Below are 13,131 nucleotides of genomic sequence, written 5' to 3' on the forward strand. Positions count from 1 at the left end.
CCAGCGATGCTGCCTGACCCACTGAGTTATTCGAGCACTTAGTGTCCTTTTACAGGGAATTTTATCTTCTTTGCTTTGTAATGTTGCTGTCACTGTTTGCTGTGACTGTCCTGCTAGCTCCAATAATAGGGGAGTGACACTGTTCAAGACAGGTTATCTGAAGTCATTACAAACTGGTTATTATTAAGTCATTTATCAAACCAAAACATTCATCAATACACGCTGATGACTGATTAGTGCTGAGGGGTTACTGCCAAATTACACCCTCTACTTTGTTAAACTGTAAGGGAAAGGGCAAGGGACTGCAATCATTCCTACTCCACCCTGCCATCTGGTTATCAGGCTGGTGGTATTATTTTGCCACTCTTTGATTATTATCTGTTACAAAAAGATGCCTGTGAAGATGCATTTTCGTCCTTGTGATGCACTAACGTTTTTGAACATGGAACAGTGCAGCACAAGAATAGGCCCTACGACCCACAATGCCTGGGTCGAACATGATGCCAAGACCATCACTGAACTACCTGCATATATCCTACATCCCTCCAATCCCTGCATATCCATATGCCTCTCTAAAAGTTACTCCACCACTTTGTGTTTTGTTTGTTGTTCTGGAACACTGAACGTGAAAGAGACGAGGGAAGGGGGAGAGTCCTTGAAAGTGGAGAATTCAGTATTTGTACCATTGGATTGTAAGCTACCCAACTGGAATATGACGTGATGTTCTTTACGTTTGCCTGTTGCCTCACCCTGGAGGAAGCCAAGAACTGAAAGGTCAGTAAGGGAATGAGAAGGGGATTCAAAATGGTTAGCAACTCGGAGATCCATCAGCTCTTTGCAGACAGAGCATAAATGTTCGGCGAAATGATCGCCCAGTCTACGCTTGGTCTTACTGATGCAATGGAAGCCACATCAAGATCACTGAATGTAATAGACGAGGTTTAAAGAGGTGCTCATGAACCTCTGTCTCATCTGGAACAGCTAGTGGGGTCCCTGGGTGGAAATGAGAGAGGAGGCGTAGGGGCAGGCATTACATCTACTGCAGTTGCAGGGGAAAGTACACAAGTACCAGGAAGGGATTTGTGAACTAAGGAGTTGTGGAGGGAGTGGTTTTAATGGAAAATGGAAAGGGATGGGGGGGTGAAGATGTGATTGGTGGTGGAATCACATTGAAGGTTGCAGAAAGTTGGAGAATGATGATTTGGATACAAAGGTTGGTGGGGTGAAAGGTGAACTCTATCCTGGGGGGGGGGGGGGGGGGGGAGCGGAAGCAAAATTGCAGAACATCGAGGAGTCACGAGTGAGGTCTTGATCCCCAACAGCAGGGGAGAAACCACATTCACTGAAAAAAAGAGGACATCTCAGAGTCTGAGAATGAAAACCTGTACTTGGCAGGGAAAGAGAAATTGAGAGTGAGGGAGTTGCTCCATCACTTTGTGCTTTGCTCAAGATTCCAGCAACTGTTGTTCCTTGTGTCCATAACAGATTTGCTCATTATTATTGCATCATTCATTAGAGTTGTTGTTTATAATCTAACAATTTTGAGTATAGGAGGTTCTGCTGCAGTTGTACAGGGCCTTGGTGAGACCGCACCTGGAGTATTGTATACAGTTTTGGTCTCCTAATCTGAGGAAAGACATTCTAGCCTTAGAGGGAGTACAGAGAAGGATCACCAGATTGATCCCTGGAAGGGCAGGACTTTCATATGAAGAAAGACTGGATAGACTAGGCTTATAATTATATAATTATATCCATATATATAATTATATGGATAAACAAGGCCTGATTAGAAACAGTCAACATGGATTTGTGCCTGGAAGGTCATGTTTGACTAATCTTCTTGAATTTTTTGAAGAGGTTACCAGGGAAATTGATAAGGGCAAGGCTGTGGATGTTGTCTATATGGACTTCAGTAAGGCATTTGACAAGGTTCCACATGGTAGGTTGATTAAGAAGGTTAAATCGTTGGGTATTAATAGTGAGGTTGCAAGATGGATTCAACAATGGCTGAATGGGAGATACCAGAGGGTAATGGTTGACAACTGTATGTCAGGTTGGAGGCCAGTGTCTAGTGGAGTACCCCAAGGATCTGTGTTGGGTCCACTGTTGTTTGTCATTTACATTAATGATCTGGATGATGGTGTGGCAAATTGGATTAGTAAATATGCAGATGATACTAAGATAGGTGGTGTAGTTAATAATGAAGTAGAGTTTCAAAGTCTACAGAGAGACTTGGGCCTTTTGGAAGGGTGGGCTGAAAGATGGCAGATGGAGTTTAATGTTGATAAGTGTGAGGTGCTGCATTTTGGTAGGACAAATCAAAATAGGACGTTCAGGGTAAATGGTAGGGAATTGAGGAATGCAGTGGAACAGAGGGATCTGGGAATAACTGTGCATTGTTCCCTGAAGGTGGAATCTCATGTGGATAGGGTGGTGAAGAAGGCGTTTGGTACTCTTGCCTTTATAAATAAGAGCATCGAATATAAAAGTTGGGATGTAATGTTAAAATTATACAGGGCATTGGTGAGGCCGAATCTGGAGTATGGTGTGCAGTTCTGGTCGCCAAATTATAGGAAGGATGTCGACAAAATGGAGAGGGTACAGAGGAGATTTACTAGAATGTTGCCTGGGTTTCAGCACTTAAGCTACAGAGAGAGGTTGAACAGGTTGGGTCTTTATTCTTTGGAGCGTAGAAGGTTGAGGGGGGACTTGATAGAGGTTTTTAAAATTTTAAGAGGGACGGACAGAGTTGACGTGGGTAGGCTTTTCCCCTTGAGAGTGGGGAAGATTCCAACAAGGGGACATAACTTTAGAATTGAGGGACAAAAGTTTAGGGGTAACATGAGGGGTAATTTCTTTACTCAGAGGGTGGTGGCTGTATGGAATGGGCTTCCGGTGGAAATGGTGGAGACAGGCTCGATTTTATTATTTAAGAGTAAATTGGATAGGTATATGGATGAGAGGGGATTGGAGGGTTATGGTCTGAGAGCAGGTAGATGAGACTAGGTCAGAGAGAGTGGTCGGTGTGGACTGGTAGGGCCGAACGGGCCTGTTTCCGTGCTGTAGTTGTTATATGGTTATATGGTTATACTCGCTGGAATTTAGAAGACAGGGGGGATCTTATAGAAACATATAAAATTCTTAAGGGGTTGGAGAGGCTAGATGCGGGAAGATTATTCCCGATGTTGGGGAAGTCCAGAAACAGGGGTCACAGCTTAAGGATAAGGGGGAAGTCTTTTAGGACCGAGATGAGATAACATATCTTCACACAGAGAGTGGTGAGTCTGGGGAATTCTCTGCCACAGAAGGTAGTTGAGGCCAGTTCATTGGCTATATTTAGGAGGGAGTTAGATGTGGCCCTTGTGGCTAAAGGGATCAGGGGGTACGGAGAGAAGGCAGGTACAGGTTACTTAGCTGGATGATCAGCCATGATCATATTGAATGGCGGTGCAGACTCGAAGGGCCGAATGGCCTACTCCTGCACCTATTTTCTATGTTTCTATTTTCTAATCACCCATATTAATTATTAGGAGTCACCACATTTTTATGGAATAGACCAATGCAACCTTGTAGAAATGCAAAAATAATATCATCCAACCTAATTTTCAGGTTTACATTTTTACCAAAGTTAAGTTAAATGACTGTAGCTAGAATGACAATAAATTAATTGTACGGCTGATATTAGTATGCAATCTTACTGTTGCAAAATTGGAAACTTGTAATAAACAGCTCTGTTTAATCTAGCAGTTAAATCAACCTATCGGGACACCAACACCGAATAAATTTATTTCTTTTGTCAATAAAGCACAAATCTCTCCAATGAGACCAGGCATAAAAATGAGTTGCACTTGCTTATGTTGATTAGGAGATTTAATTAATGATCATCCATAATATAGTTCACACAAATTAGAGATGAATTGAATTCTGGGTCCTGTGATACTATATTCCTCACTTCTCACTTTATCTGTGAGTAGTATGCTTTAAAAAGGACAAAAAACTGTCAAAGAGTGCAAGCAAACAGAGTTGTCACTGCCTTGAGTTTCTTCACATGCATGCCAAGAGTTTAGTCCATTTTTCCCTTCGTATATATTCAGAAATTATCATGGATCATTGGAGAGATCAGTGACTGCAATCCTAATGTAGTTTGCTCACTGTAAAGTGCTTAGGGACCTTTGCAATGTTCCCCTGACCAGCCTATCAACACTGAAGTAATTGTCACATCCTCAAATTCAGTCTCATATTTCGCCATCAATCAGCTGGAAGTTATATTTCACAATGTCCACATTCACTGCCTTGTTATTATTTGCTTTTTCTAACCGCATCATGAGCAGTTTGCTATTTTTAGTTGCTTTTCATTTTATTTAAATATCACTTTTTTTCTCAGTTCAAATTATGTTCTAGTTTGGAGGATATCGTAAACAGTTCAGTTGGGTCAGGAGAGAACTAATTTTAGTTTTTTTTTTGAAATACAGAATGGAAACAGGCCCTTCGGCCCACCGACCTAGGGACAATTTACAGAAGCCAATTAACAATAGACAATAGACAATAGGTGCAGGAGTAGGCCATTCAGCCCTTCGAGCCAGCACCGCCATTCAATGCGATCATGGCTGATCACTCTCAATCAGTACCCCGTTCCTGCCTTCTCCCCATACCCCCTCACTCCGCTATCCTTAAGAGCTCTATCCAGCTCTCTCTTGAAAGCATCCAACGAACTGGCCTCCACTGCCCTCTGAGGCAGAGAATTCCACACCTTCACCACTCTCTGACTGAAAAAGTTCTTCCTCATCTCCGTTCTAAATGGCCTACCCCTTATTCTCAAACTGTGGCCCCTTGTTCTGGACTCCCCCAACATTGGGAACATGTTATCTGCCTCTAATGTGTCCAATCCCCTAATTATCTTATATGTTTCAATAACCTACAAACTTGCACATCTTTGGAATGTGGGAGGCAACTAGAGCACCCCAAGAAACTAACACAGGCACAGGGAGAGCGTATAAACTCCGTACAGACAGCACCCGTGTTCAGGATCGAACCCGGGCCTCTGGCGCTGTAAGGCAGCAAATTTATCGCTGTGCCATTGTGCCGCGGTGATTTGGGTGACAAACAGTGCAAATAAAAACAATTTATCTTCCATGGATAATGGAAGATATTGAGCTATTAAACTTTACAATAAACTGCATCATATTATCAAATCTATTAGCTTCATTTGTGAGTGGGTGTCAAAAGAGAACTAAGGAAGAATCGGAACATCCCAAAGCACTTTTCAGCCAATTAAGTGTCTTTATGGAAGTGCGGTTACAACAGTTATGTAGGAAACATTGCAGCAAACTTGCACACAGCAAGCTCCCAGAAAAGCTGTGAGATCATCCTTTGGCCAGGATATTGCAAACATTTTGAGGAAATGTAAACATGTCAATAAAACACTAAGCAGAGGAAATCTAGCAAAAGCCATAATTTTTAATTTGATTACCTCATTTCCAATCAGTCCCAATAGCTAAAATTCTGAAGAAAGGTGGTCCCGACCTGAAACAGCGCCTGCCCATTCCTTCCACAGTTGCAGCCTGTCCCACTGCGTTACTAAAGCACATTGTTTTATGCAAGATTCCGACATCTGCAGTTCCTTGTGTCTCCAACAGTTAAAAGTTTGAGTTACTGAATATCTCATTCAATGCAATTCTTTTGATTTGAACCAGGATTTATCCTTTTGTTATTGAAGGATTTAAATAAAGATTAAGAATGCAGAGCACTATCTAGGTTGACAAAGTAGCCTTGAACAAGTGACCAAGGTTATGTGCCTGGATGCAACGAATAAGGTAATTTTCCAAGCTTTTTCATAGGAGTTTAAATCTTGGGCAATGAGATGATTCTTGTTTTTAACAATGAGATGGTACTCTGTGTTAGGAGATTGTACAGAATGGTTGGAGTGAACAGAGTTAGAATAGAAAAGAACACAAGATGATTCAGTTTAGAATGTGAAGATCTTGATTTATGTAACACTAGACCAAGTGGACCCAAACCTCTCCTGTATTGGTGCAGCACCCTCTCCTCTCCCACTCCCCCCTCTTCTCTCCCCCCCCCACTCCCCTTTTCCCCCGCTCCCTCCTTCCCTCCCCCCTCCCCTCTCCCTCCACTCCCCCTCCCCCCTCTCCGTCTCTCCACCCCCTCCCCTTCCCTCCCACCCCCCACTCCATCCCCTCAACCCCCCCTTTTCCCCCCTCCTCCCCTCCCTCCCTCCCCCTCCCTCTCCCCCTCCCATCCCTCCCTCCCTCCCTCCCTCCCTCCCTCCCTCCCTCCCTCCCTCCCTCCCTCCCTCCCTCCCTAAGAGATAGATTTAAACCTTAAAATGTGAATAACTTAAAAAATATAACATCAATTTCAATTAAACTTCTTCCATTAGCACCAAAGGGATGTCGGTGAGTAAGGTGGGCCTAAAATTGTCGCGTTTTCGTGTACCGTTTTGGCTATAGTTCAGGACCAAACAAACAAACAAACAAACGAGAGCTTTAATATATAGATGCTTCTCAATATCAGGAAACCAGAAGCATTCACAGCCCATAGAATACTTTTGGAGAACTGTAACAATTGTAATATTGCAAAATGTGACAACCAGCAATGTAACTAATCCTGACAACCCTGTCAGTTATGATGCTGAATAGCATGAATAGTTTAGTTTAGTTTAGAGTTGCAGCATGGAAAACAAGCTCTTCGGCCCACCAATTCCACACCAGCCATTGATCACCTGCATACTAGGTCCATGTCTCCTACTCTCGCATCCGACACAAGACAGACAATTTCCAGAGGCCAATTACCTACAAACCTGCACCTCTTTGCAATGTGGGAGGAAACTGGGGCACCCGGAGAAAACCCAAGCAGTCACAGGGAAACATACACTCTGCACACAGACAGCACCTGTGCTCAGGATCGAACCCACGTCTCTGGCGCTATGAGGCAGCAGCTCTACCGCTGTGCCATTGAGCTGCCCTTAATAGGTAGAAGTGATCTTAGGGAGCTGGCAGTGACTCGGTTTAATGTTTTCACTAGTAATTGCTTTTGAAGTATACAGAGCTGAGAAAGAGAAAGCAAGAGAAAGATCAGTGAGATTGAGAAAGAGAGAACAAATGTTGGCAGCACAAGGGAATGATATTTTACATCAAAAATCAGTTGAAATTTCATGTATTACAAAAGAAATGATATGATGATGTTCTAATACTTAACCATGCTTTTGTGAAGGGTATTTAAGGGACAATTATCTGCGCAGTGACATTGTAATCATGCTCAGACCGTGCATTACACACAGAAGGAACTCAGTGCGTCTCCTCTGATCATTGTCAAACCTTTGCAGCGAAGCCACGAAGCATCAGAGATGATGAGTATTTAAATGGCTGACATCAAATGCTCAACATGAATGTTTCCTCTTAAATTTGACCTTAAGTGTTCTAGTCAGTGGTTGTGACACTGTACTATGAAATCATGATATACGCGTCAAAAGAACCATGTAGTTTTTCTAAACTTTAAACTCCTTTAGCTGCCAGAGGAGTTAGGAGATAGTTGAGTCAGGTACTATAACACCATTAAAAGACATCTTGTCAGGTACATGGGTAGGAAATGGTTAGGGTCAAAATGTGGGCAGATGAGACAAGTGTAGATGGGGTATCTTAGTTGACATAGGCACGGTGATCTTCTCGAGGTGTATAAAATCATGAGAGGAATAGATCGGGTAGATGCACAGAGTCTCTTGACTCTTGAAGGGGAAAATATTTAATGGGAATCTGAGGGGTAACTTTTTCACACAAAGGGTGGTGGGTGTATGGAACGAGCTGCCAGAGGATGTACAGTAGTTGAGACAGGGACTATCCCAATGTTTAAGAAACAGTTAGACAGGTCCATGGACAGGACTGGTTTGGAGGGATGTGGGCCAAACACAGGCAGGTGGGACTAGTGTAGCTGGGACATGTTGGCTGGTGTTGGCAAGTTGGCCGAAGGGCCTGCATCCATGCTGTATCACTCTGACTCTATGGGCAAGTTGGGTCGAAGGGCCTGTTTCCATACTGTATGATTCTACGACTCTAAGAGATGAATTAAACTAGCACTAGGCATTGCATTGTCTGAGCTCATAGCAAACCTCAACTCTCCAGTTAAAACCTGCTCCATTTCAAGTAGTCAACGGCTTTCAGGATCCTGAGTATACAGAATACATTTGGGTGAATTAGAGCATGTCTCATATATGGGTTGGATTTCCAGCAGGTGGCAAGTTGCTTATAATATTTTGTAAATAGATTAACGAATTGATAGGGACGCGATCTGAAATGCCAAGGGATTTAACTATTAGAAGCTACAATGGGTTATTTAAACTGATGGCGGGAATTAGGCGGACAGGGAGAGGAATAGGGGCAGATATTTCTGAAGTCAAAAGCAGGTGCTTTTAACAGTGAGGCTTCACCAGCCAAAGCACTGAGGAAGTTCAGCTGGCTGTGAAATTAGAGAGTATTCAAGGGAAGAAAGCAAACAAATGCTGGAGGTACTCAGTATCTGGGGACGGAATGGACAGGTCCCGTTTCAGGTTGGGATCCTTCTCAAGAGAGAATCGATTGGATTAAGAGGCCTCAGCACAAAGGGAACATTCTTCAGTGGGAAAGCAAATTCTGAAGAGGGGCTTTTGGTTGAAAAGCAAAGATAAGGCATGAAAGGGCTCCACGTTTTAGAAACAGACCTGCATGTGGAATTCCTATATCGTGGAAAGATATAATGACAAACAAAATTAATCAGAGTGTGGTGAATCAGTGGAATTCATTGCCACTTGCCACAGACAGTTGTGGAGGCCAAGTATTTGGATATTTTAAAAGCAGAAATTGAGAGGTTCTTGATTAGTAAGGGTGTCAAAGGTTATGGGGAGAAGGCAGGAGAATGGGGTTGAGAGGGATAGATTATAGATCATAGATTAGCCAAGACTCGATGGGCCAAATGGCCTAATTCTGTTCCTATGATTTATGAACTTTAAACTCAGTTTAATTTAGTTTAGAGATGCAGTGAGGAAACAGGCCCTTCACCCCACTAAGGCCATGCTGATCATCTATCACTAGTTCACACTGGTTCTATGTTATCCCTTGTTCTCATTCACTCCCAACACAATAGGGGCAATTTACAGCTCATTAACCTACAAACTTACACATCTTTGGTATGTAGGAGGAAACCAGAGCACCTTGGAAAAACCTCATGCGGTCACAGGAAGAACACTCAAACTCCGCAAAGACAGCACCTGTCGTCAGGATTGAACCTGGATCTCTGGTGCTGTGAGACAGCGGCTCTACCAGCTGAACCACTGTGCCGCACCAAATTATTAGAAATCAAACATGTTTTAAGTAGGTGAAAAACAAGGGAGGCACAGAGAGATGGGGTGAAGAGCAGAGTTTGCTGATAACCTGCAAGAAACTGAAGGTTGAAATAGAAGTCTATGCCTTCCTCCTGACCTGTCTGCTTTAAGAGCATTCAGTAACAGTGGAGCAACCCATGTCCTCTTCCCACGGCACGTGCTGACTGGGACTGGACACAAGGTGTGATAACTGATAAATGCAAACCTTGCAGTCATAGAAACATAGAAAATAGATGCAGGAGTAGGCCATTTGGCACTTCAAGCCATTCAATATGATCATGGCTGATCATCCAAAATCAGCACCCCGTTCCTGCTTTTTCCCCATATCCCTTGATTCCATTAGCAACAAGAGCTAAATCTAACTCTTGAAAACATCTAGTGAATTGGCCTCCACTGCCTTCTGTGGCAGAGAATTCCACAGATTCACAATTCTCTGGATGAAAATGTTTTTCCTCATCTCAGTCCCAAATGGCCTACCGCTTATTCTTAAACTGTGACCCCTGGTTCTGGACTCCCCCAACATCGGGAACATTTTTCCTGCATCTAGCCTGTCCAATCCTTTACCAGTCACCATCAGCGACTCATAGTCCCATCTGCCATCACTCACCTCAATCTGTAACAATGCCTCCTCTCTTTGTTTTATCGATTCCACTTCATCCTCCGTGACCTCTGAGAGGAAAGCCTGGCCCTGGGCCTGCGCGGGGTCTGAAGCTTCATCCGTGGCCTGCCATTTACTGGGGCTCCTGCCAAGGAACTCGTCCTCATCACTAATCCCTGTAAAGGGGTTCTTGGCAATCTGTAATAAGGAGAATTACAATGAATATCTTAAGTCACAAACATACATATAGATAGAACCTAAAGCTAAAGTTACTGTTATCATTGCCACGCCAAAACTTTCACATAAATATAAATTGTACGATTTATCAAAAAAATAAGTTTACTGTCAGTTGTTATTACAGATTTCATTTCCACCATGATTGGTTTCTCAGGACAAGAAGTGTCGTACACTTCAATGAGCATTCCAAACGTCTTCAGTTCAACAAGGCAGTCTTAATAGGCAGATCTAATTGTCTGGTAGCATTAGTCAGAGGTATATAAATAGGACTCACCAGTGGCCTGAAGTAGGCATTGGGCTTCACACAATCAACCCACACCTTCCATAATCTAATGCAAGGTGGACAGGAATACCGATGAAAAACTATTATCATGTGTAGTCAGAGGAAATTAGTTTAACTCGGCATTGTGGGCCGAAGGGCCTATTCTTGTGCTGTAATGTCCTATATTTGATGCAGAGAAAAAAATCAAAAGACATTTGTCTTTTGTGAGCTCAACACCCAAGCTTACTCACTGTTGAGGCTCGAAGGTTAAGAACAGTTACTTGGTACAGCTATTGATGACAATGTTGTTAAAGAGCTTTCTTCCAAGAAAAGAGTTGTGGTGACACAGAGGGGAGGCAAGAATAAGTCTTAATTTTCTGTTTCCTCCTACAACTCAAAAAAATTGACTACAATAAATGTTTCCATTGCATAGATCAATGGTGAAAAGAATTACAGAACCTCTGTGGTTTTATTTCAGATTCCAAGTTAAGACTCCAAGTCAATTACTTCGCTAACTCTGTATTTGAAAAATCTGTCATTTGACTTACTCTTTTACATTTTCAGCCTGGAAACCGATAAATGGTGAGATACTGATTTCCCCGTTAGCTTGTCAATGTAATAGATCACCCTTCTACTTTGTGGTGCAAAATGCACTTCTTTGACCTGTTTGTCTAAGAACTCCCTCACTGCTTGAATTCACTCTCTTCCAACACATGCATAACTCAATAACTTTCTGCTCTCTCTGTGAAGCACTGGGCAACAAATCTCTATTTGCAGGTGTCAGGATGGTGAATCGAAATTGCTTTTGCCTCTCAAAGACTGTACGGTGACTTCAGCGATTCCCACGGTGATCCATAACCATGCATGGTTTTCACAGTGAGCATGTAGTGCAGAAGTCATACAAGAGCATAAGGAACATGGAACAGTCCTGCACCAGAAAGGCCCATCAGCCCACAATGTCCATGCTGAATAAGATGCCAAGTTAAACTAATCTCCTCTGCCTGGATGTGCTCCAGATCCCTCCATTTCCTGCAAATCTACTGCACGTGCCTTTCTAAAAGCCTTTAAAACAAACAATTGGAAATGCAAGTCAGATGGGAAAAGGGGGCCTGCAGTTGCAATCCCATTCAGAGCCGAGGGCCAGAGATCAATACAATGCACAGAGTAAAGGGCCTGTCCCACTTAGGCGATTTTAAGGTGACTGCCGGCGACTAGGCTGTCGCCGGCAGTTCGCCGGGGTGTCGCGGGCATGATCGTGAGGAATCTTCCAAAGATCGTAGTGGATCTCGGCGCGTCGCCGAGAAATCAAATCGGTTTGAAATCTCTCAGCGACAGCTAGCTTGTCGCCAGGCATCGTAGCTTATTGCGGTTGCTGTTGCATGCTGTCCCAAGGTTTGATAGGTTCTCTTAAGATGCATTTAGAAGCACTTAATATTAAAATAAGTAAAGTCATTTCACAATACCATAAAATGCTTGTGTATAACCAATTTATTTACCGTCAGGACATTTGACAGGTAGATTGGAGGCGACAGTTTGACGATCAGGTAAGCGTGGGAATTTTCGCGATGTTTTTGGCCTCAGCCATTACATTTAAAGTGAGCTCCAAACCCGAATATGCAAACCAGAAACCAGATATACATCTCCCTTCCATTTTTAAAGAATGCCCACACACTTCACAAAAATCCACTTAACCACTTAAATTTTTTTTTTTAATACAGCTATTATAACTGGAAGTAAATCCTGTTTATTCCTTGTTACAGTGAAGCTTGGTTTTTAAGTAACCCATACAAGGTGTTATAGTTCAAAACTCTCAAGTACTTACCGACTTGTCAGTGATTTCAGCGAAAACCAGGATGCCGGAGAAGCATTGACAGCGTGGGAATTTTCGCGATGTTTCAGAAGACGCTGTAATCTCGACCTGACTTGGCATTGTCGTGGTCATTGTCGTCGGGTAAAAGAAAAGTTTGGCGATCTGCTACGACTTTGACAGTCGCCGGCAGTCGCCAAAACGATTGCCAAATTGGGACAGGCCCTTTAGTTACAAGCGTACACAACACTGGAGTCCATGAACACAGCTGAGTCAAGGGTCACCAGAGATTTGCTGGGTGCAGGTGAGAGTTGTTGGGTTGGGTCAGAGTCTGCATTATTGGGAAGGTTGGTGTGGTGGACTGGATACTGCCGGTAGGTACATGTGCTGGGTGCCAGAAGGATGAAAAAGACGTGTGGCCATTAAATTCTAATTGTCACTAGAGTGCCTCTGAGAGGTTACTCTGAGGGAAACTTTCTCAGCAAAGCTCCAACAGCATTGTTGCAGGAGGAATGATGTGATTTCCTACATCTGATACCGAAATTGCATCAAAAACCTACAACTGTGACTCAAGTCAGGAACTGCTGGGTAGGCAAGGAAAAGACCAGAAGTGGCCAGTATTGTGTTCCCTTCTGTAGTAAGTAAACCTTTAATCATCTACTGTTGAAACAAACAGTGGTGTGAACTTTAATTTATATGCCAGATGTTTTAATCCTGGAGGAATAATGAGCATTGTGTCAAGAGACCAAACTCTCCCTCTTTCGCTCAATGTAACTGCTCTGTCTTTCTGGAACAGCCTTTTGGAAGGTATCATATCATATCATATATATACAGCCGGAAACAGGCCTTTTCGGCCC

The 13,131-nt window shown here is 43.1% G+C and overlaps 1 protein-coding gene across 4 annotated transcripts in view; it reads right to left on the reverse strand.

The window, feature by feature from the left end:
• The window catches only part of tsnare1 (T-SNARE Domain Containing 1), a 574,772-nt gene that overhangs the window by 113,482 nt on the left and 448,159 nt on the right, over nucleotides 1–13,131 (reverse strand). For all 4 annotated transcript variants that reach the window (XM_078398598.1, XM_078398601.1, XM_078398600.1 and 1 more), the window contains exon 8: nucleotides 9,978–10,166. In XM_078398598.1, coding sequence (XP_078254724.1) covers nucleotides 9,978–10,166 — 189 coding nt within the window. The remainder of the gene's footprint in view (nucleotides 1–9,977; nucleotides 10,167–13,131) is intronic.

The sequence above is a fragment of the Rhinoraja longicauda genome, chromosome 4, assembly GCF_053455715.1.
Source record: "Rhinoraja longicauda isolate Sanriku21f chromosome 4, sRhiLon1.1, whole genome shotgun sequence".
NCBI classification, from domain to species: Eukaryota; Metazoa; Chordata; class Chondrichthyes; order Rajiformes; family Arhynchobatidae; genus Rhinoraja; species Rhinoraja longicauda.